Source organism: Passer montanus, unplaced genomic scaffold (genome assembly GCF_014805655.1).
Source record: "Passer montanus isolate IOZ18808 unplaced genomic scaffold, ASM1480565v1 scaffold33, whole genome shotgun sequence".
Lineage (NCBI taxonomy): Eukaryota > Metazoa > Chordata > Aves > Passeriformes > Passeridae > Passer > Passer montanus.
Window position 1 is genome coordinate 6,054,756 of NW_024368041.1, and position 21,665 is coordinate 6,076,420.

The window sequence follows — 21,665 nt, forward strand, 5'->3', positions numbered from 1 at the left end:
CAGTTGTGGATCCCTTTGCTTGGCTGACTTTCCTGAGGCACTGTGTAAGACTTTCCAGCACCTGACTTGGTGCTCTCTCTGCCAACACAGTGGCTGGACACCCTTGCTGTAATCACCCACACAGGAATCTCTTTCAGTTTTACATAGCAGGTACTCAAGTGAGGCAATAATAAAAACTTGTATAAAATACCAAAACTGATAAAGACAGGCCATAATCTGGGTTAGTTTGTGTGTCCTTGTAATACCAGTTCTGAGGCAGAGCTAACTTTGGCCACAGGATTTGGTTATCTCAGTCCATGCTGATGGTTGCTGCACATTTTCAATTAGCAAGTTGGACTACTGTAATAATATAATAGGTTCTAATATAGGAACCTTCCTGACCATCCTATACTAACATTTCTTTATCAGCTCTCCCAGCCCTCATTTGCATGCTGGGAAAGGGAATCACATTGTAATTTGTGTCCTAAAAGAGAAAACCTCAGAAAACTACCTAATCCTTGTAAACTGGACTGCGTGGCTGACTGGTGTGCCACTGCAACAAATAGTAATTACAGGCATGCTCGAAGCAAGGCTTTCATGAAACTGAATGAAAAGTATGATTCATTTCCCAGGAAGACTGACCCACCCATTCAGCCATTGACATGTCTGTTGTCCTCTTTTGCTTCTTCTTTTTCTAAAGTTTCAAAGGGAAATAACATGTCTGAAATAGAAGACCTGCCTGAACATATTCCTCTTCTGTATTTAAATCAATTTGTAAAATAATGTTTTGATTATAAGGTTTCCTAATTTCTCAAGTGTTAATAACTCTATGCATTTTCACCCATCTACTTGTGTACTAATGACAAGTAGTGCTCAGTGGATTAAATCTTCTGTTGGCCTCTGATAAGAAAGTTTCCATCATTTCCAATCATACTGAATATAAGTTTCTAATATTGTTAAGTACTCTATTTCAAAAAAATTTACATATAACATTAAAAAGCTGTGTATCATCTCAAGACAGTTAATTACTTTTGTAAAGAAGTTTGTAATGTACTGCTAACTTAAGATTTCAGTTAGAGACTTGTTTTTACAATACTATAATCCTTAACCCACTTTAAACATTCAAACATCCAGTAACTAAATCTTTATGATGTTGCATATGAGAAAAGATGCCTGTGGCTACCTATGCCAGACATGTTTGCAGGATTAAAGTGAGAGTGCAGTAGGGTGGTGCTGATGCTACTGGTTTGTACCAGTTTTTTTATCCTTTTTTCAGGGTTTTAGATCAGTGTGAGCAGGGTTCTAATTACATTCTTTCAAATAAAATTTCCCCTGCATCTTCAAAAGTGTTGTATTATTTTATATTTTTAATTGTATTTGACTTTTCATGCATGTATATGCTTTGTCTGAGTGTTACTTAAATTCTAAATTTCATATGATCAACAGACTAGAAAATTTTTTCTCAAGATTTTGGCCATGACAGGAGTATATGTAAAGAGGGATTTCCATCCTTCTGTGAGTTTAGGGACAACAAGATATCTGTGAAACACAATTAGCAAGACTGCTGGTACTTCCCTTGTGGAGCTCACTTCATAGTCAGGATTGTAATATACACTCAAATTCCCAAGTTCCAAACTAAACCAAAATAAAAAGAACCCTCTCTGTTTGTGATTCTCTTGGAGGAGGAGAAAGTATTTCATAAGGCCCTTGGAAATTCATGCTTGTCAAAAGTAAAAAGAGATAAAAGTCATGTATAATCTTAGATCTATTGCTGGGTCAGTATGCAGAGAGCACAATACATAACTTATATGGCAGCATATAACAGTGTATATGGCAACCCCAATATGTGAAATGCAGCCCCAGTTTACCAAATCCAGCCAATCAAAACAACCAAATAGTCAAAGATATATTCCTGTTTCCACAATGAACTTTACTCTTGTAGAGACCTGATTAATGTGCTTTGGAGACCTGTAATGAGAGAGAGCTTAATTGTTCAGATTTATCAGCTTGCAAAGGTTTTGGATGATCCCACATAAGCCTGTTCAATCGGCATTCCAGAATGTGCAACCTTTGTGTTCAGCAGTGGTCGTGGCTTGTTTAAGCATGCAATTTAACCCTAAATGCCAAGATTTTCAGTAATATTTTACATTAACTGAAGAGATCCCCTCTTCTAGACAATTGAGCTTATTTGGGAAGTTCCACTTTATACACTGCATGAGTTATTATTAATTCTGTGTATAGTGGCATAGCAGCACTGCCTGTTTACTATATAAAGATGTGTTCCCTCCCCCAGAATCTTGCAATCCAAGATAAGTGAGAGGAGACAATGAGAAAGCCATACTAGAAGAGCAGGGTGTGGAGTAAAACAAGAGACAGATAAGATGGCAAAAGAGAACCTGACAGATAGGCAGGAGCAGGCTCTGGGAGCACTTTGCCTGCAAGAACCTTCTGACTGCAGCCACACCTGGCTGTGCTGGTGCTCCATGGCATCACCCACTTCCCCTCTGCTGGGGAACCACTGCCAGCCTTGGTTCTCAGCCTCACTTGTTTACTCCAAAGTGTCTCTTTGCTTTCTCTTGTGCCACCCCTTCATGAGACACTCTCCAGCAGAAAAGGGAACCCTGTAAAATAAATAAAAATTCCCTCAAACTCCCTCTTCAGTGACTTCTGTTGTAGAAACACTAATAATCCCTGAACCAGCGCTAAGCTCACCCTAATAATATATTTTTGCTGATTAAAATAAACTAAAAATGCTCTGTAAGTAAAAGCTGTATGCCCAGCTAATCTGTAGAAACAAACATGCTGCTTGTACACAATCACTCTCACTCCACCATCTGTTTGCTTCCCATAACTATTGCTTTGTCTTTAGTGAAATGTTTCTCAGCTTCTCTAGATAAAGTTGGTTTTAAACTTGCACAACTTTGCAGCTGGACACATAAACTTGTAGCAGTGAAAATTACGAAGAAAAGTAGAAGGTGCTTTTGACAGAGAAGTAAGATTCTGTTCTAAACCTAAGTGAAACGTATCCCAAAGGATACAGCAGATTTGAAAATAGCACTGAAGAGGTACAAGAAGAATGAAGGTCAGAAAGAAAAAAGACATTTTTCTTCTTTTGACAGAAATCTGGGAATAATGTTCCCAGCAGCTCTTCTTTTATGAAATCTCCAGCCATCAGCATAGTTTCCATTTCTATCCACCGAGTAGCTTTCTGCCTGAGGGAAACTGAGCAAAATTTATTGGCTTTTATCAGTGAGATGCCCAGTGAATGCAGAGTCACCTATGATCACAGAGAGCATATTAAGGTTAGAGAGTTAAGGAAATGTCCTGCTTCTCCTTTTGAAGAGCTCTTCTAGCAGATCAACCTCTATAGTCTTTTGCAGAAAAGTAGGCTGAAGCTTTCAATGGAAAAAATAAGAATAGAAATACTAAGCTGTTATTCTGTCTTTGACAAAATAATTCCACATCTAGGATTTAGTTAAATGTGTTGGACTAAAAGGAGCTGTTACAAACTTGGCTTGTTTTCTACCTTTGCAATAATTTTATATATTTCATTGTTCTTGAGGTGGCTGCAGTAGTTCTCCAGCAAAGTCTTCTCAGGGAAGGTGCTTAGAGACTATGGATGATGCCAAAGCCAGGGGAAATATGAACAATCTAGCTGCTCCAGAAAGCACTTGTGGACTGCTGCAGTGCATCTTAGGTGTTCCACAGGAACAGCAGGAGAGGTACTGAAGCAACCACATATACATGCAAAGTAAATAGTTTGCTCTGCCACTGCATTAGCAAGGAAACCACTTCAAACAACTCTCTCTACCTAGGGAAAAATGTAGTAATAATAAGCAATAGCAGAAGTCTCCACTCCTTGCCCCAGAGGTTGTCTTACTAATCCTTAGGAGCCTTTGCACTCTGCAGGCTTCCTTTTTCTATCCTCATTTGTCACTGCAAAAATATTTGTATGGGTCACAGGCATACTGCAATTAAAAGAAAAATATTAGAAAAAAAATGTTCACCAATGAATCCCTTTATATATGTAAAGTAAACAACAAACAATGTATGTTCTCTGAGGAAAACAGAAACTTGTTAAAGAAGCTAGAAATCCTTCCTGCTTGTGAGTTGCTGGAAGCCCATTGTGCTGATGCTTCTGAAAGGGAACTGAATGCACTTGTGAGGGTTTTCTTTTCTTTCATTTCAAAAGCATTCTCTGGTTTGAGATCTCCCCATAGCTAATTAAAACAAGAACACAGGGCGACATTAGTTATGCACCAGAGTGGGAGTCAGAAGATGTGAGTTCAGTTCCCAGCCCTGCCACTGACTTCCTGGGTGACCTTGGGTAAGCCTCTTGATGTTGATTTTCTAAAGACCTCTGGGCCAAATTTTCATATTGAAGTTTGGTTTTCAAAGGAGCTCAGTATCTAGTGATTTCCATGATGTTGATTATGGCCAGAATTTCAAGCAAGCTCAGCAAGAAATAGGCTGAGCTCATTTGAAAATCAGGCTCTTAATCTTTTTCTGCCTCAGTTTCCCATCTCTGACAGTGCTGGTGAAATATTTCCCTTGTCTGTCCTGATTGTTTAGACTGTAACTCTGCAATGCCAGAATTGTTTTTTCATGAATGTGTATGGTGTCTTGTACAATCTTGTTTAATCTCTGTTATGTTTTTTAGGCATTGCTGTAATGATTGTTACACCAGTGTTCTGTTTTAGCAAAGAAAGAAACTGTAATCAGAAGAAAGCCTAACTATTGTGTTGCTTCTTGCATCTAGGTGAAGATCTATACTTTTTTCTTTAGTTTACTTGGAGGATGTCATGTGGAAAGCACCAAAAGCTGTATTTAAGATCAGGATATGTAGGTTAGCTGACTTCTCTCGTCCAGCAGGGACAGTTGATCTATCTGAGCAGCCGGTTAGGTCAGTTTGGCATGATTTGATTTGTCAATAAACTTATTGACTGTCTCCTACTACCTTGTTATCCTTTAGCTGCTTACAGTCCAATTGTTCAATAATTTGCTGAAGAAAATTTTCAGGCACTGAGTGGTGTGAATTTCCATACACCTTCCTGCCTCTCTGGTTAATAATATGATTCTGTTTGTAGTTCCTACTGCACCAGCTCTGTTTGCACTTTTCCCACACTGCTTTCATGCTCTTGCAACATCTCAGAGCAACATAACATTCTCTATTGGCAAAGGCATAGAGTGCTTCTTTGCTTCATAAGTGCTGTTTGCTTCCTGGGACCCACTACAACCCATTCCTGAAATTCCAGATCAGCATTGTCAGTGATAATCGAGCTCCTGGTTTCAAGCTCTGTGCTGTACAAGCCAGAGGCCAAATGTAGTAACCCAGGAATGTGTGATTGCAAAGACTGTCACTTCCCAAGGAACTCTGCTTACTGCTAAATGACTGCCCTTTCCACATACCTGTGGGTGTCACTAATACGGTGACTCTTCCCTGCTAGGTTTGTCATATATGGGTGGCCAGCACCTCAAGCAGCTGAAAGTTTGGAAGTGATCATTTCCTATGTTTACAAAACCAGCATGCACTTGCTGCTGTTTTCCAGATTCCCCTGTACTCCCTGGCTAGAAATAGTTATTAATCAAGTATGTGCCCTCTGAAGACTCCTTTTGATACTTTACGTTTTCCTTTACGTGAAATGGGATGCTGTACCTTGATTAGCTCTGCAATGAAAAATCTAGCAGGACGCCTCCAGGAAGTGTAGGTTCTTGGCTGTTTTTCAGTTAAAGCTGTCATGGGGAAAGCTTAACTGTGCCATTTGTCTGTGACTAGAATTTTTCTATTGTTCAATTTTTAAAAAAGGAGAGACTCCCTTTTTGGTCCTTACTAAAAGTGCCTTTAATTTTCTTGATCTAACAAATAATGTTCTAAATTGTGTTACATGTTCTAGTGGAAAAATCTAGCAGGATGCCTCCAGGAAGTGTATGATCTTGGCTGTTTTTCAGTTAAAGCTGAGTGTGTTTTGTCATGGGGAAAGCTTAACTGTGCCATTTGTCTGTGACTAGAATTTTTCTATTGTTCAATTTTTAAAAAAGGAGAGACTCCCTTTTTGGTCCTTACTAAAAGTGCCTTTAATTTTCTTGATCTGACAAATAATGTTCTAAATTGTGTTACATGTTCTAGTGTTGGCATGCATGCCATGCCAAGGTGGTATTTGATTTCAAAGAGCTGTTATCTGCCAGGAGTGGTATCTGTAAATAAAACCTTGGAATCAGGGAAATACTATACATGGTTTGGGTTTAAGAGACCTTTAGAGATCATCTAGTTCCAACCCCTCTCCCTCTCCCATGGTCATATTCTGCAAAATCAGGCTGCTCAAAGACCTGTCCAACATTTTCAGGCATGGGGCATTCACAGCTTCTTCTGTTCCAGTGTGTCACCACACTCACAGTAAAGGATGTCTTCCTCACACCCAATCAAATCTGTCTTCTTGCAGTTTAAAAGCTCTGCTCCTTGTCCTGTTGCTGCAGGCCCTGGTAAAATTCTCTCTCCATCTTTCTTCTGATTCCCCTTAATATATTGATTTAGTAATTAAAAGTTTTCCTTCCAGGTACTGAACCCAGCTCCCCTATATTTTTTCTAGCTCTATCCAAATGCATAGAAAAGAAGGAATCTTAAGCTACCTTTACAAACCAGAAAGTCCCAGTAACACTGAGCTGACCTAAACTCTGGGTTATAAGGCTGTGCTTGATTTCTGATGTGAAAGAAGCACTGACAAAAAGGTGATTCCTTGAAGTAACTCTTTTGTATTCAATTTTGGTTTCCTTGTTTCACTTTTATTAAACTGTTTATTTTGAGGTATAAACCCTCGATCTTCCTCAGGATCATGTAAGGATTGTATGTGTTTCTACAAGGGCTGAAGTGCCAACCAAATAGTGCAAGAAAAATTAATAGTTCTTAGGAGGAAAATGATAATGTTATTCCATTCTGGTAATAAGTATAAGACTAAAATAAGGAGTGTAACGTTAACTCCTTTGCTGGAAAGATGAAGACTGTGCAGGATGCCCTGTGATTTGGCTATGTGCTTGTTATCCCTGTTACAAAGCACCAGTGACACTGCTGATGCAACTGCTGTCCCATCAATTCAACATTAGATTCCCTTGTTCTGCTTGTCCTGCTCTGCCATTCTTGTTTCTGCTGCTGTGTGCATCTGTGCTGAGGCTGTTCAAGTCCTTCCTCTGTCCCAGTTCACTCCTCTATTAAAGCTGATCTGGAGGAGAAAGTGGAGGCATAGAGAGACCTTGAAGGTTTAAAAGACTCTGCCTAGTGCTGGACCTTAGCTAAGGCCCTCACAATCATCCCAGCATGTTTGCCATAAAGCACAGTAATTTCCACATTGTCTGTTATCTGCACCATGCAGAATGTCAAGGTGAAGTCAGAAGTGCACGTTTTGTGATATAAATGACAGTGATAGAATGATAAGAATTTTCTGATGCATGTAGCATTAAAGAAGGTGCACTCTGCCAGTTACACTCCTGGCACATGAGAATCTGCAGAAAGGGATTTAAAATAAATATCAATCAAGCTTAAAATTATCTACTAATTACCATCAGAAGCTACCAGTCTTCTGCAGTTATAATCCATGAGTATTTCTAGCTCAGGGCTCTAGCATTAGACTTTTTTCTACTGACTGCCACTCAAGAAGCCTAATCTTACATCACAGGACAGGTTGAGAAAAATCATCTCAAACCAAAGACAACATTATGTTTGGCTGCACAAGGCCACCATGACATTGTTTTGGAGAATGCTCTATATACTGGAATTAGGAACATTTTTTGTTTCTTTTAGGAAACATTTTACTGAGGATTATTACAGTGAAGGTCTGCTAATGCAGAATGTCTTCGTACACACACAGGCAATATGTCACCCCGCTTTAATCTAAAAGGAAACCATGCAGTTTTATGATTGAGCAATGGCTAATTGCTGTAAGTCCCTCTTAAAACCCCCCCTTAACAACAACTCAGTGGTTTTATTTCTTATTTTGTTTTGATATGAATTATTATTTCTTCCTTTTTGTCATGTAGCTTAGTGAAGATGTATTATTTTATAAATATGACTTACTAGAAAATTACCATGTGTTCTCCAGTGCAAGTGTTGGTGTTCTTAGAATAAACAACCAGATATTTTGCAATTACTAGAACATACTGGTTTTTTTCTGTGTTGTATTTTTTTGCTTTTAGTGTGGAACTGATGCATTCACTAAGAATGTATCTGGAAATTGTTCATAGCCTTAGTTACTCAGGGGTAAGACAGTGCGGTCTAATGGGAAAGACAATGGTCTAACACACAGGGTGCTGGTGGTTCTGGATGTGTTCCTGCCCTGTGCCTCAGTTTTCCACCAATGAAATGGTCACAGTCGTATAATTGACCTGTTTCTGGAGTGCTTTGTGTTCAAGAGAAGCAGAAGGATATTAGTACTTCTGCAAATGATTCGTTGCTTAAGAAAAATTCCTCTTCTAAGGAGATTGTCAGAACTGTGGGCTAGTAACCAAGGCAGGAGCAGAGCAGGAGATGCAGCCCCAAGCAAGTAGCCAGCCAGTGTCTGAAGCAGTGACAGGCTATCCCAGAGGTGTTCCAGGCAGTGCAAACCTGCAGAATTCAGAACAACTGGAATGGTGAATTTTATATGTAAAATACAGGAAAAAAATTCTATTAAAAAACTTGGGAAATTAACACAACTTCTCTTTTTATACATCCTAATAATAAAGCTCAGGAGGTTATGTGGATATATAACTTCAATGTGCTTCACTGCACATTGAATTATATTCACATGGTGTTACATTTTAAAATTAAGTAAACTCATTCTGAAAGTAAGAATTTTAGAAAACATTGTTAAGTATTGAAATGCATCACTAAGAAGAAAATTGCAAATGCTGTCTTCATTAAGACTAATTTTAAAATAAAATATAGCACCTAAAAATTTCTTTTGAAATTTTTGAATGTTGAAGTGCTTCAACATTTAGGGGGTGGAAAAAAGGGTATTTTGTTCCCACTGTTTTGTTTTCACGTTTTCTTATTTGTACTCATGTTTTTATTCAAGAACAATATTTTACATCAGTCTTCTGGTGTAACAGAAGCACATATGTTCTCCCCTCCCTTCTTTGGGTGAAAGGGGTAGTGGAGCTGGTTTTCTGTATTATAATTCTGCCCATTCTCAGGGTTTAGCACAGGTTGCTCTTTCCTGTGCTTTCTCTGCAGTTTCAGAGCTGCTGAGCCTGTGTCATTCTTGCCAATCACCAAATCAACAGGTTAGTCTTCTGGGATTAGAGCTTCATCCCTCTCATGGTGTAGCTTATAAATATTCCTGTTATAATTCTGCCCATTCTCAAAGGGAACAGGTTGCTCTTTCCTGTGCTTTCTCTGCAGTTTCAGAGCTGCTGAGCCTGTGTCATTCTTGCCAATCACCAAATCAACAGGTTAGTCTTCTGGGATTAGAGCTTCATCCCTCTCATGGTGTAGCTTATAAATATTCCTACCTGTGCCCCCACCACATGACAAATGTGTCTGTATTCACAACTCTCCTGGCACCAGGGCACATTATTCTAAGGTTTTTCAGAGAGTGGTTTAGAATAGGAAAACAGTGAAGTCTTTTAGAAAAAGTCTTGTGAGGAGAATGTGAATGAAGAGACAGATTGAAATGGTAATGTGATAATTTTCTAGGGGTATGATCATTTGGTGTAGCTGGGGGGTTTTCTGCTCACTGGTTCTATAGCAGCCTGTTGGATGGACTACTAGGGACCAGTGCTACCTGGTCTGCTTGCCCCATCACTGCTCTTTTTGTTTTCTGTCTGTTATCCTGGAACAGTTCTGCTCAGGAGCATATTCAGAAGCTTGTTGCACCTGAAAAGCCCTCACCAGTTCATCTTTTTAGAAGTGAATGTCTACAAGAACGCACAAATGACACACTGAAATAGGCAAAGTGACTCCCAGCCACATAGGTTACAAGATACATGTTGTTACCTTTTGTTGACAGATATCATAGACATGATTTCTGCTTGTACAGAATACTTGCAATGGACTGTTCTGAGAAAATGTGTTAAATTTACAGAGTAGACCATCCAGGCACTGCTAGGGACTTCTGCAAAAATGGATGTGCCTCCCCTCTGCTGTCAATACCAACAGCTGTCCTCTTGCTACTCCAGCCCAGGATTAACAGTGCCTTCCTCAAGTCCAGTGTGGAAGTGGATTAGGCTAAACAGCCAAAAGGCACTCCTAGTGCAGAGTAGGAATGTCCACACACTGAGTTAGTGCCAAGTAGTTAATGCATTCTGTATTCACACCCTCGCTTATTTTGCAACAACTTCCCTGTGTAGGCAAGCCCTACATGTTCATGTCATTTGATGGTTAGCATTGCATCAGTGACATTCCAGATTCTGACCACAATGTTAGTAATGGAAAGTGGTTCATCTTCTAATGAAATGGTAGGCTTTTTTTTTTCCTGGTTGCATCTTTTGCAACTTTTTCTTTCATGTGCCTGGAGTGAATTTCTTCATTTTTTAAATGTGTGTGATATTCTTCTCATCTCTGATACATGAAATTATGCTCTCTAAGCATGGCAATTGCCTTTATAAGTTAAACCGCATGAAGCAGTGATTGCTCAGCCTTTTTTCTTCTGAAGAGGAGGAGAAATCCCAAGTAATAAAAATGTTCTTTACATATATTTACAATTTAGTAGTTTGTGTCTAGTTTTTACTCATAAGATATTCCAGCTTTCATGTTTCACTCATACTGTGGCATCCTTAATACTTGTGCTCCATTGTCACATGCCTGGCATGCATTCATGTAGACCTAGAGTTTTCTGGTCATTTAAACAGTGTTTATCAGTTTGGTTTATTTTCAGCAAGTCTCTGGTACTCAACCTGCTTCTTAAGTTTACATGTCATTGTGGCTGATGGTAGTTAAGATGGAAAAATATGACCATCTTAGGTTTTCCAGAAACAGTAGCTCCTGTGAGCTTATTGATGAGCCTTCATGACATCTTTTTAGGTAATCTTCATCTCCCCCCAGCAGCTTCTTCAGATCAAGTCCAAGGAGCAGCAATGAGAAAACTGCAGTTTAAAATGTCATCCGAGGACTTTGAAGTGTGGATTTCTCATGGTTTTTTGCAATAACAGAAGGAGCAAGAAAGCTGCCTCTCTGTTTGCCTATCAAATTGTTTGAGTTGTGTGGTTTATAATCAAAGATATCATTTTTGTTCTACAGACACAGTTCCCACTGAATTTCAGTGGGAACAGTCTGAATATCCCAAAATCTAAAGGCAAAGATGGTCTCTTCTCACTTTGATTAGTATGTGAGTTGGAGGTTTCACAGGGTTTTCTGGAGTTCTTGTTAGGTTTTTTTTTCCCTAAGATTTGTAGTAACATTTTATTATTAATATATTAAATAGAAAATTGTATCTAGCTGCAAGTGTCTTTAAATCTCCTTCACTTACATTATTTCTGTAAGAGTTGTCCAATAACATTTCCATCAAATCACAGTCTCTCTTCATTTAAAGGCCATTCTGGAAAACTGGCAACAAGCAGCTCTACCCAGTATTGAATGGGTAAAATGGGAACAGTATTTCCATTTAGTATAGTGTATTTTAAAAGACTTGTAGCTTAGTGGGACAAAATACTGTAAAATATACAAGTGCTCTGAATTTTATTGTATTAAAGGAGTTTTTAGAGGATTGATGTTTAGTGCAAGACATGATCCTTTCCTTCCTCACTATTATTATGTAAAGGAACTAAAAAGTTGCTAATTCATTAATCTAATTTGTATTTCACACTCCAGGAAAATAAGAATGGCTTATATATACAGGACTGTAATTTTATTTTGGATTGACCAAATTCATCTCTATGTGCTTTTTACACAAGTATCTGTCAAACAGGGCACATACAAAGCACTTGGCAGTAAATTACCAGCAAGTTGCTTGGCCTGGGCAGGAGCAAGTAAATTTGCAATTGCAATCTGGAGCAGCACGTTAGAGGCCACCTTCCTTAGATCAACTTTGTATTGCAACACCAGCAAGTAATCAAATTGTAATGTACTTCAATGCAAAGCCTAGTTTGGCTTGGTTGGCAAATTAAACTATCGCATGCCTCTGGCAAAAAGCACAAAGCCTTTGAACTGTTTGACTGCAGCTGTAGCCTGCACACCTTATTTTACCTCTTAAAAATCAAATTAAACTGTAACCTGCAGCCTCTGCAGTAATTTTCAAGGAAAATTAAACTGTTGCTAACCTTTCTAGCAAAGATAACTGTCTCTAATCAAGCTGAAAGGTCCAGGACAAAATTCCCCTCTCCAAGTTTAGACAAATTCATTGAAGGAAAACTCCAGGGCTTATTAAGTATGAAGATATTACCTCTGAGTCAGGAAGTCCTTGGCTACAAAGTGCTAGAGACTGGAGAGTTTACCAGGAAGGTATTACTCTCTGCTTCCCCCCTTCTTTCACTCCTACAGCATTTACTGCAGCTCCATCCCTAGGGAAGGACACTGGACAGTTGTTCTGGTCTGCTTCTCTGGACTGAAGGCCAACCCAGCTTCAGAGCAGTGATGGGCATGCTGACCCACTTTCCAGCATTACCTGGTGTTCTCAGCAGTGTCAGGTCCTTCCTTTAGACTTGGCCCTGGCCTTTCCTTACCCCAGATGCCTTCTGACTCCTAGAGCACAGCTCTTGGTTGTGACCATGTCCTTCACCTCCCCCACCTTTCATTATTTTCTGTGCCCTGTTGGCAGGAGCACTTGGCATCTGACTTGTCCTCATAACATTCATGTTTTTCTTGGAACTCCCAGAGATAGGATTTTTCCCAGCCTGGATGAGTTGCTGTTATTTCTATGGAGTCAGCAGTACAATAGACCCTCTTGGGAGCCAAGACCTTGTCTGTCTGGTGGCTCAGGCTTACAAAGACTCAATCCCACATGCTTAACGTTACCCTTTGATTCTCAGGATTAGTGTCTGATTGTGGCAGGTGAGAAGGCAGAACAGCCCAGCACAAACGGAAAGAAATCATTTGAGTTTACATTGCAACATGTACTCACTGAGAACCAGGTTAGAGAAACAGAAACTGGGGAGAGGGCATTGCTGACACGGGGAGCAGTGAGCAGACAGCAGTCTCTTGGTCACAGAAATAACAGTGACAGTGGAGAGGATTTTTCCTCTCATGTTTTTTTAACATGTATATTATACATGCTTAGTATAATTCACAATCCAGCAGTTAATGTCTCTGCACTATGGTTTTCCTATTTTTAAAAGTTGACTTAAAAGTTCTGAGTCTCTTTCAGCAAAGTAAGTAAAAACTGAGCAAAGGCATGTTAGTCACAATATTATCAAGAGATGAAAGTGATAGAGATATAAATTAATACCAGCTTTTAATTAAAATTGAATAAGTAAAAAAACCCTTGGCAGTTGCAAAATTCATTATGATGTGTTACCAAAAATAGATACCTTTATAAGAATGCAGTTTTATTACAACAGCTGTAAACATCATTGCTGAGATAGCGAGATAGAAAATGTGTTACTAATACTCATAACATGTTTCAGTTGGCTGGAATGGAAAACTAGAAACTGTTAAGGCACTTAATATGTGATCTCTCAGACTACCAAAATAGATGTATGCACTTCTGTTACTTAAGGCAACATCTGAATTTTGGGAACAATAACTTAGTGTTTTCTGCGTCTGGTTTTAATTTGCAAGGAAAACTCAATTTTAGAAAAATATAACCTGACTTAGCTGAAATATGTATGATCCAGTGTTTTTATTTCTTTCTGTAGAATAGTCAGACTTGCAATTTAGATCCTCCAAATGGTCATACATTTCATTTGGTAAAAAAAAAATCCCTTTGACCTTAATGAAAATATCTTCCAATATGAGGCCACAGATATAGATCTACAGTTTAGGGCATCTTTCTGACCAGCTTAGGATGTGTGTGTGTGTCTTGTGTAATGTCTGCAAAATTTACTGTCACTGAAAAAAGTGATTTTCCTTTCTTCTCCTGTAATGTAGAACATCAAGCAATAACATCAAATCTGTGGGTGGTTTATCTGATTTATGGTAATTTGCTATTGACATGCTTGAGGTATTACTTGCATCATCCCAGTCTTGCATATTTGTTTTTAAAAATATTAGCTGCTTATGAAAAGGAAATATTTTAAATAATGATTCATTTGGGTTGTGATCACATCTTGAGGCCAGGGCCCCACTCTGATAGGCTGTATACAAGATCTTTGCAAATGAAGTGCAACCTGAAGTGTATAAGATATGATTGCAGCAAGAGGACAGTTTGAATCCAAGAAGATTAATATACCCACCTACAAGGATTAGGTCTCAACTCATGAAATTTCAACCATTAAACATGAGGCATCTCAATCACCTCCAAAGCCAGTATGGGAAAAAGTTACCCCAGCCTGGGATTTAGTTCACATAATTTAGAGACCTGAGGCCTTCAAGGGCAGCTCAAGCACCAGTACCCAAGCTTGAGCTCTTGTTTTTGAACTTGGATGCTTCACTATAGTCTCCTAAATTCTTGTGTCAGTACCTAAGTAAGCATACATGGAAGTGATGAGGGAAGTGGTGACTCTTCAGCAAAGTCAGAAGGTGCTCCACAGGTGAATACTCTTCCAGAAAAAGCCACTTGCATGCCTATTTTATAGTATTGGGTTTTAGAAGTAGAGTCAGGGGCATAGCCCCATATTTTAAAAATTCACCCACCTTCCCTCACTGGCACCTACTTACTGATTTTTTTTTAAACAATCCCCTGTCCTAGATCTTGCTATTACTGTTGCTTTTTAATGCCACTGACAGATGTGATGCCTTGGTACATTGGAATTGCATGCGAAGTTCATGGGTTGAAACAAAGTACAACACAGAAAAATGTGATGTTTTCCACAGGAAAGATTAGAGCTGCAGTATGTCAAAATTTGCAGATACATGAATTTAAGGACATTCTGAATCTCTTGTTCTTTGTTGGCATTCCTTGTAGAAAAAAAAAAAAAATTATGATATTGAAGTAAAACAGCCAATGCCAAAGCTGCCACCTGCCAATAACTCCAATATTGTTTAGCATTGCTGTCTTAGTGGGATTTCACCCATTGCTTGGTATTTCAAAAGCCTTATCTAAAAAACTCCTTTTTCCCTGCAAAAGTTGTGTTTGCTTCAAATACTATGTGCTTAAGATAGAATAAACCATATATATGAGCAATTTAAGAATAATATGTCACAGAGTTTTTTTCTGAAAACTGGTAACTAACACAAGTGTATTTCTGGTGTCCATACCATTGCAGTTTTGGTATTTATAATTAAATTGTGCCCACTTTTTCCTTCTGACTTGCAAGTGTTTGCCTTTTTAGGTGGTCAGTATCTGATGAAGGTATCTTAACATTCTTGGATATTAAAGCCTTGAAATTATGATTGACATTAAACATGTGAGCTCCTTTTCCCCCAGATTCCACACCCTGTTGATTGCATGAGACCTTAGTAGTAGACACAGAAATACCCTTGATGAATGAGTATTCCAGTGGTATTCACAGGAGTAGAGTCATAAGATGGTTTGGGTTGGAAGGGACCTTAAAGGTCACCTAGTTCCGACCCCAGTACCTGGGGTTAGAGCACCTGGGTCAGAAACATTTGTAAATGCTTGGAATATTGAAATGGAAAGAAGGGCAAGCTCTGTTAAGGAAGAAGGTCTGGAAATAGGCCTGGCATACCAAGAGGTGCTGTGGTGGAGCAATGGCTGCAGCATCAATGCCAGGAGTCCTCCAGGCAGAGCTGTGCTGGCTCACAGGGCAGCACGCTCAGCCTAGGCTGGGTGTGAGAGGTTTTGGTTGCTCCACGGGTGATGTCTGCTGGTATCATCCGGAAGGTGATGGTATCACACAGGCATGCAGGACTGACCATAAGTTAGGAAACACTGGTCCTTAATAGATGTGGAAGACTGAATACCAGGGAGGCAAAGATTGGCTGATAGTGTGCAACAGCAGCACAGGGAACCCAGGCTGAGGCACTGCAGAAGGTAAATCATGAAGTAATTCCAAACTCTCAGTGTTCACTTGTGTTTCTCACTCTTCCCTTGGGGTGCACCTTGTGCAGCTAGAAAGAAAAACATTCTCTTTGCTTGGGATACCTTGAGGACTGCACCCCAGGGCCCTTCTCTGCCTCTGCAAAGGCATTGCAGAACTACCCCAAAGGAATGGAAAGCTATGGCAGGTGCTAAGTTTGCTGTTATTACCAGATAAGATTCAAAGATAAACAAATGCATTCAACTAAAAGCCTACATTTACAATAACAGAGGAGAGCTAGAAGATAAAACAACATGTATGCAATTCATTTAGGCTATACTTAGCTCTCTCTCTAAATATATATAAATATATATATATACTTATTTGTCTCTTCCTTAGCTGCTCCTGTGTCTCAGCTTTTGACTTTGGCTAACTTCTGCATGAAACACTAGTTGGTGTGCCCCTGGGTGCACAGAGTTGCTTACACCTTGCTTTCTTCTTCTGGTAAAGGTGGGGACCTGCAGCTCCTCCAACTCTAGATGGATTTATTCTCATTTGTCAGCCCTCCATTCCCTGGCATTGGGCCACTGGGTATTTTCTGGGAATAGTCAGAAATTTTGTTGTGCGCCTCCTCTTTAAGGTTACTTCAATAGCATTTCTGTTGTTTGTGACACTTTTTGGCTTTTGTTTTTGACTAATTATAGTCTTATCAAAATACAACAGCATCACTTTATAAATGATGCATTATGATAAACAATACGAATTCCTTTTAAAGTGTGTACAGTATGTACAGGCTATACAGCAAGCCCATTTATGACACTCAAACACAAAACTGATATTGAGGGTAGGACTGCCACATCTGGTCCACCTCATCTTTTGGTAGGGTCTGGGGACACATCTGTGTGTGACTGGGTTTGGTGAACTTGAATAGTGAATACCAAAGGTTTTGCATATCTTCAGCCCAGTCCGCTCTCCTTCCTAGCCTTTCTTTCTGGCATTGGCTGTAAATAGCCACACACACACACACACACAAACATAAGTGGTTACAATATAAAAATCCACATTTTCTAAAAGACATTCTAGTACAGTATTTTTTTGCAGTGTCTTGTTCATGGAGTGGTGCAGAAACATGCTGTGGTATTTTAGATATCACTGTGAGATAATACTTGGCAAATGTTGGATTTTATTAGCTTATTTTAAGTATTGGCAATGTATTAAATAAGAAACAATTTTTTTCTCTTTTTCCCATTCTACTTTCTCATAAATCAGATCATGGTAATGACACCATTGAACAAATTGATGAAGATATAGCTGTGACTCGGAGTCAGATGAACTTCATTTGTCCCATTACACAGGTATGTATCACTGCTACAGTAATTGACAGGGAAATAGTTATTCCATATTCTTCATTGGTTTGTTTATTACAAATCTGCAATACCTGTTAAACAACATTATATATAACAATAATATTATAAATTTTAAGCATTTTCAGAAAAGAGCAGTACCACTTGGGAAGAAAACCAATGTAAGCAGGAATGTAGTTTACCAAGCAGGACCTCATCCCATAATTTAACTGGAATTCCATGTATGAGTGGCAAACACACTTCCTGCTGTTTCACATAAAATCTCAGAAGAAGCATTTTCATGGGCATCATCAGTTGCTTTAAATCAATCCTTACTGATTACAGGTGACAATGAAGAGGCCAGTGCGGAACAAGGTCTGTGGACATATTTATGAAGAAGATGCCATTCTAGAAATGATCCAGACTCAAAAGCAGAAAAAGAAAAAAGTTCGGTAAGCTAAAAAGAATGTGTGGAAAAGCTATTTGCTTTGCTGTGTAAGTGGAATTTTACTCCACTTGTTCTAGAAAATGTATTTGGATTGGAAAGGCTGCAGGAAGTAAAACTTCAGCATCTGCCCAAGTCGCAGCCTCCTCATTAGTGCTAGACACGTGAAGGTGCTTTTCTTTTTAATGAAAACAATGTGTAAGGAAGTATTCAGGAATTGTGTGGGGAAGTTACAGCTACTTGTAGCTGCACAAGAGAAGTAAAGAGATTTCATATAGCCATGACCAAAAAGAGAGACCTCAGTTTCCTAAAATTCAGTTGCTGATTTGTTCCCACTGCTTTTGTAGGAAGCCTTGAAGTAAATGAAAAAAAAAAATTCCTCCGTGCACCTTCTTTTCCAGTTATATTCCAATACAGCTCAGAAATATTCAAACAACTGAGTGTTAAAGTGAAAAATATTAAACCACAACATTTTAGGTGGAACAGAATTTAAGAATGAGATCAGATAGTGCAGTGCAGTTCCTACCATGATGCAGTCAAATAATTCTTATATCACCAAAACAGTCTGTCACTTTTTCGCATGGGATGTATTTTTTGAATGAAAAGATGTAACAGATGAATTTTTAAACCTCAAAATCTCCACAATAAATTTGAAAATCATAATGATTTTAAGAAAAAAAAAAAGAAAAAAGTAGAAGAAGAAGAGGCTTGAACACTAATGCTTTTTGGAGCAAGTTGAGAGGATGTATCATCTCATCATTGATTTCACATTTGTTTTTACACCATTTATGCTAGACCCTCCTACTCTGGGGCTGATGACTTCATGGAAACTTACCAGTTGTGGCCTTCTTAATAAATGTGCAGTTTGCTTAGGAAGGTCTGTTAGGGACCAGCAACCTGATTTCCCTGAAGATAATGCCACAGGCAGCTTATTTCCTCCATCTGTTCCTCTGGCATTTCTGTTAGGCTCTACACAGTCCTCCATGGGGATTACAAAGGTGGAGCTGGAGTTTTTATTCCATGCTCCTTCCCTGCTACAGGAAAGCACTGCTATAAAACCAAGCATCAGTTATCAGTTGGGGTGCCCATCTCAGTGTCAAGACAGCCTGAAGAACTAGATGGAAGTACCTTGCTTGTGTTACAAAATCTAGGGAAAAATCTGGAATGGGTGCAATAACTGGGAATAGCAACAAAACCAGCAACATGGATGGACAGAAACTGGGCTGGAAAAATGAACAGGAATTGGGTAGTAGCTCTCAAGTTGGAGAAAAATGAGTGTTCTGGAGGATAGGGAGAGGCTAAAAAGCATGTGCTCAACAGCCCAATGACAAGAATACTTTCTCTGATACTGAATTTGATGTTCATATCTAAATATTTCTCTGTGTTTTTAAGTCCATCAGAACAATGCCAATTTAGGAGAAATTGTTGTAGTGGATCAAAAGTTTTAGCTCTGCTGAAAAACAAATAGGGCCACATGACTGAATTTTATTTTACCTTTTAAGAAATGGAAGAAACTCCAGAGTTTAAAAAAATCATATCAGCTGTACAACACCCAGTTTTAAAAGCTGCTTTACTCCCAAACCAAAATTATTTGTGCAGTCTGAACACTGGCACTTCTTAATATTGAGTTTTAGCTGACAGCCTTACCATTTTTACAGCAGTTATTCCAGTGCAAGAAAAGCACACACACAGCAATGCCACAGCTTCACTGCAACTAAATTAAGAAGGACTCCTTGGTTTTCTCTGCCCAGTCTGTCTGACCAACCTACTATAATTTTAAACTTTCTCATGAAAATGCAGTTACTTTGAAAACCCATCATCTGCTGTGGTGGAATGACAGGCCAGCTATTGCCACAAGTTCCCTTTTTCAGTGTCACAGTCTCATGGCGTGGCTGCTGCCAGGGATATTCCTGTGGGAGCAGGTGTCCTGGCAGAGCAGGGCAGGATCCTCGCTGGCCTGACTCTGGAATCAGACCTGTTGCTCACTCTGCAGACACAGAGTGGCTGTTTCCTCACAAGTACTTCCCAGTTGGAATCCACAGGATGCCTTCAGTGCCCTTGGCAGCGCAGGGCCTGCCTGCCAGCCCTTCAGCTGACGTACACTCAGCCCGTGCTGACAGACTTGTCACACACTCCTTGAGGCAACTCTTACGTCTCTTGGTTTGCTCACTATTTTCCACTGCCTGGAAGGACATACTAATACTTTATGCTTACAGGAAATGTGGGAAGCTTTCTGAGCGCTTGTTATTCATTAATCTGGCAAGCTATTGCTGTATTAAGGTGATAAATGGGAAAACTGAGGCACAGAGCAATTAAATGACTGATCTATGACAAACACAGTAACCTGTGGACGAATCCGGAGTAAAAGTTATGAGTACTGAGTGTAAGTAAGTTCAGTACCTCAGACAAAAGTTACTCTAAGAGAGGAAAAAATTCAGGAAAAGTGCTACTTCTTACTATAGATACCATCTGTGTATGTTTGGGCCACCACCAAAGGAAAATGACCTTTGGTCCCTGAATATCTTTTACCGTGCTGTCTTTATCTGGCTGTTTCAGTAGTTGTAAGACATTTTGTATTTGATTATCATCTAGAGGCTGTTAATTTGGCCCCATTTCTCCCTTCTGAGCTTTCACAGCTCATAAAAAGTCAGGTTGATTTTTACACCAACTAGATTGTCCACTGATTCACCAGTCAGTCATGGCAAGACTCACTCCCTTTTGTCTCCCTAGAAAATAATTTCCCTGCTTATCTGGCAGTGAAGATTATACTTCTCCACTGCAGTTTAGTACGGTAAGCAGTATCTACCTGCAGTTTTTAGAGGACTGCAGAGAGAGAAAGCAACACAGAAAGGTGTCCATGCAGTGCTGATATCATTGCTGATGAAGGCAGCTTGTGTGCTTGCAGCAAGAGAGTGAAACAGGTGAAAGGCTCCATCTCTCACTGTGCACCTTCTTTCCTTCCTTCAGCTGATGATTCTCACCAGTTGAGATAGATTTATTTTTCCCACATAGAGCTGGTGAAGAGGACAAGAGGTAACAAGGAACTGAGAGAAAGAGTGAAAAAAAAATGCTAGCAGGTGTTATGCAAAAGCCTGTATCTGACAAATACTTCAAATTAAATTCTTCCAATTTAATGGAGTCTCTCTTTTCTTTTTAACAGATGCCCTAAAATGGGCTGTAGCCATGTTGATGTAAAAGGATCAGATCTTGTACGAGATGAAATACTTAAAAGACTGATTGACAGTCAGAAAAAACAAAGCTGGTCAACACTGGACACATGAGCTGGATATGCTACTGCCACAAAGAAAATTTGTTATTAGAGGTCTTGTGAGATAAGTTGCTGATTCTAAATAGGTTGTATAACTGATTGTTATTTGTTAAGTGTTTCATTTATAGGCAAATAATTGTTAAATGTTTCATTTCTAGCCAAAGTTGAAGGTCTCCACTGTAACTAACTGAAAGCATTTTTTGAACTCAGGAATATAAGGAATTCCAGTTAAACTTGTTTGGTTTTTTTCTACCTTTCTGAATTTCTAAAAGCTTGCATTTGGTAAATAAAGTATGTTTTGCAGCATTTAAACTTTCTTTTCAGTGTGCTGGTTTCTTCACTGTATTAGAGATGCAGATCCTGCCAGCATGTAATAATGAGTGCTTTGCTCTATATTGCAGCTAGTTCTGTTACTGTCTCTGCAACTACTGGGAATGGTTGGAGTAGGGCACTGTGAGCAAGGATTTGCAGTGCTTGGGACCATGCCCATGCTCTAACACAAACTTCAGAGATGCATTTGCAGAAAGTGTTGCACACTTATACCTGGTTTGTGGCCACAGAGAACAACCATTCAGCTTTGAGGATTTGACCTTGTTTTTTATAATTTTGAACTGTCTGCCCTGACTAAGGCTTTTCTTTTGAAATTCAG

The 21,665-nt window shown here is 39.2% G+C and overlaps 1 protein-coding gene across 1 annotated transcript in view; it reads left to right on the forward strand.

Annotated features, from left to right (window-relative positions):
• The window catches only part of NSMCE2 (NSE2 (MMS21) homolog, SMC5-SMC6 complex SUMO ligase), a 126,832-nt gene extending 105,485 nt beyond the window's left edge, over positions 1 to 21,347 (forward strand). Inside the window, exons 5-7 of the mRNA XM_039715454.1 lie at positions 17,230 to 17,315; positions 17,649 to 17,755; positions 20,909 to 21,347. Of these exons, the coding sequence (XP_039571388.1) occupies positions 17,230 to 17,315; positions 17,649 to 17,755; positions 20,909 to 21,029 (314 nt within the window). The 3' untranslated portion in view covers positions 21,030 to 21,347. The remainder of the gene's footprint in view (positions 1 to 17,229; positions 17,316 to 17,648; positions 17,756 to 20,908) is intronic.
• The last annotated feature ends 318 nt before the right edge of the window (positions 21,348 to 21,665 follow it).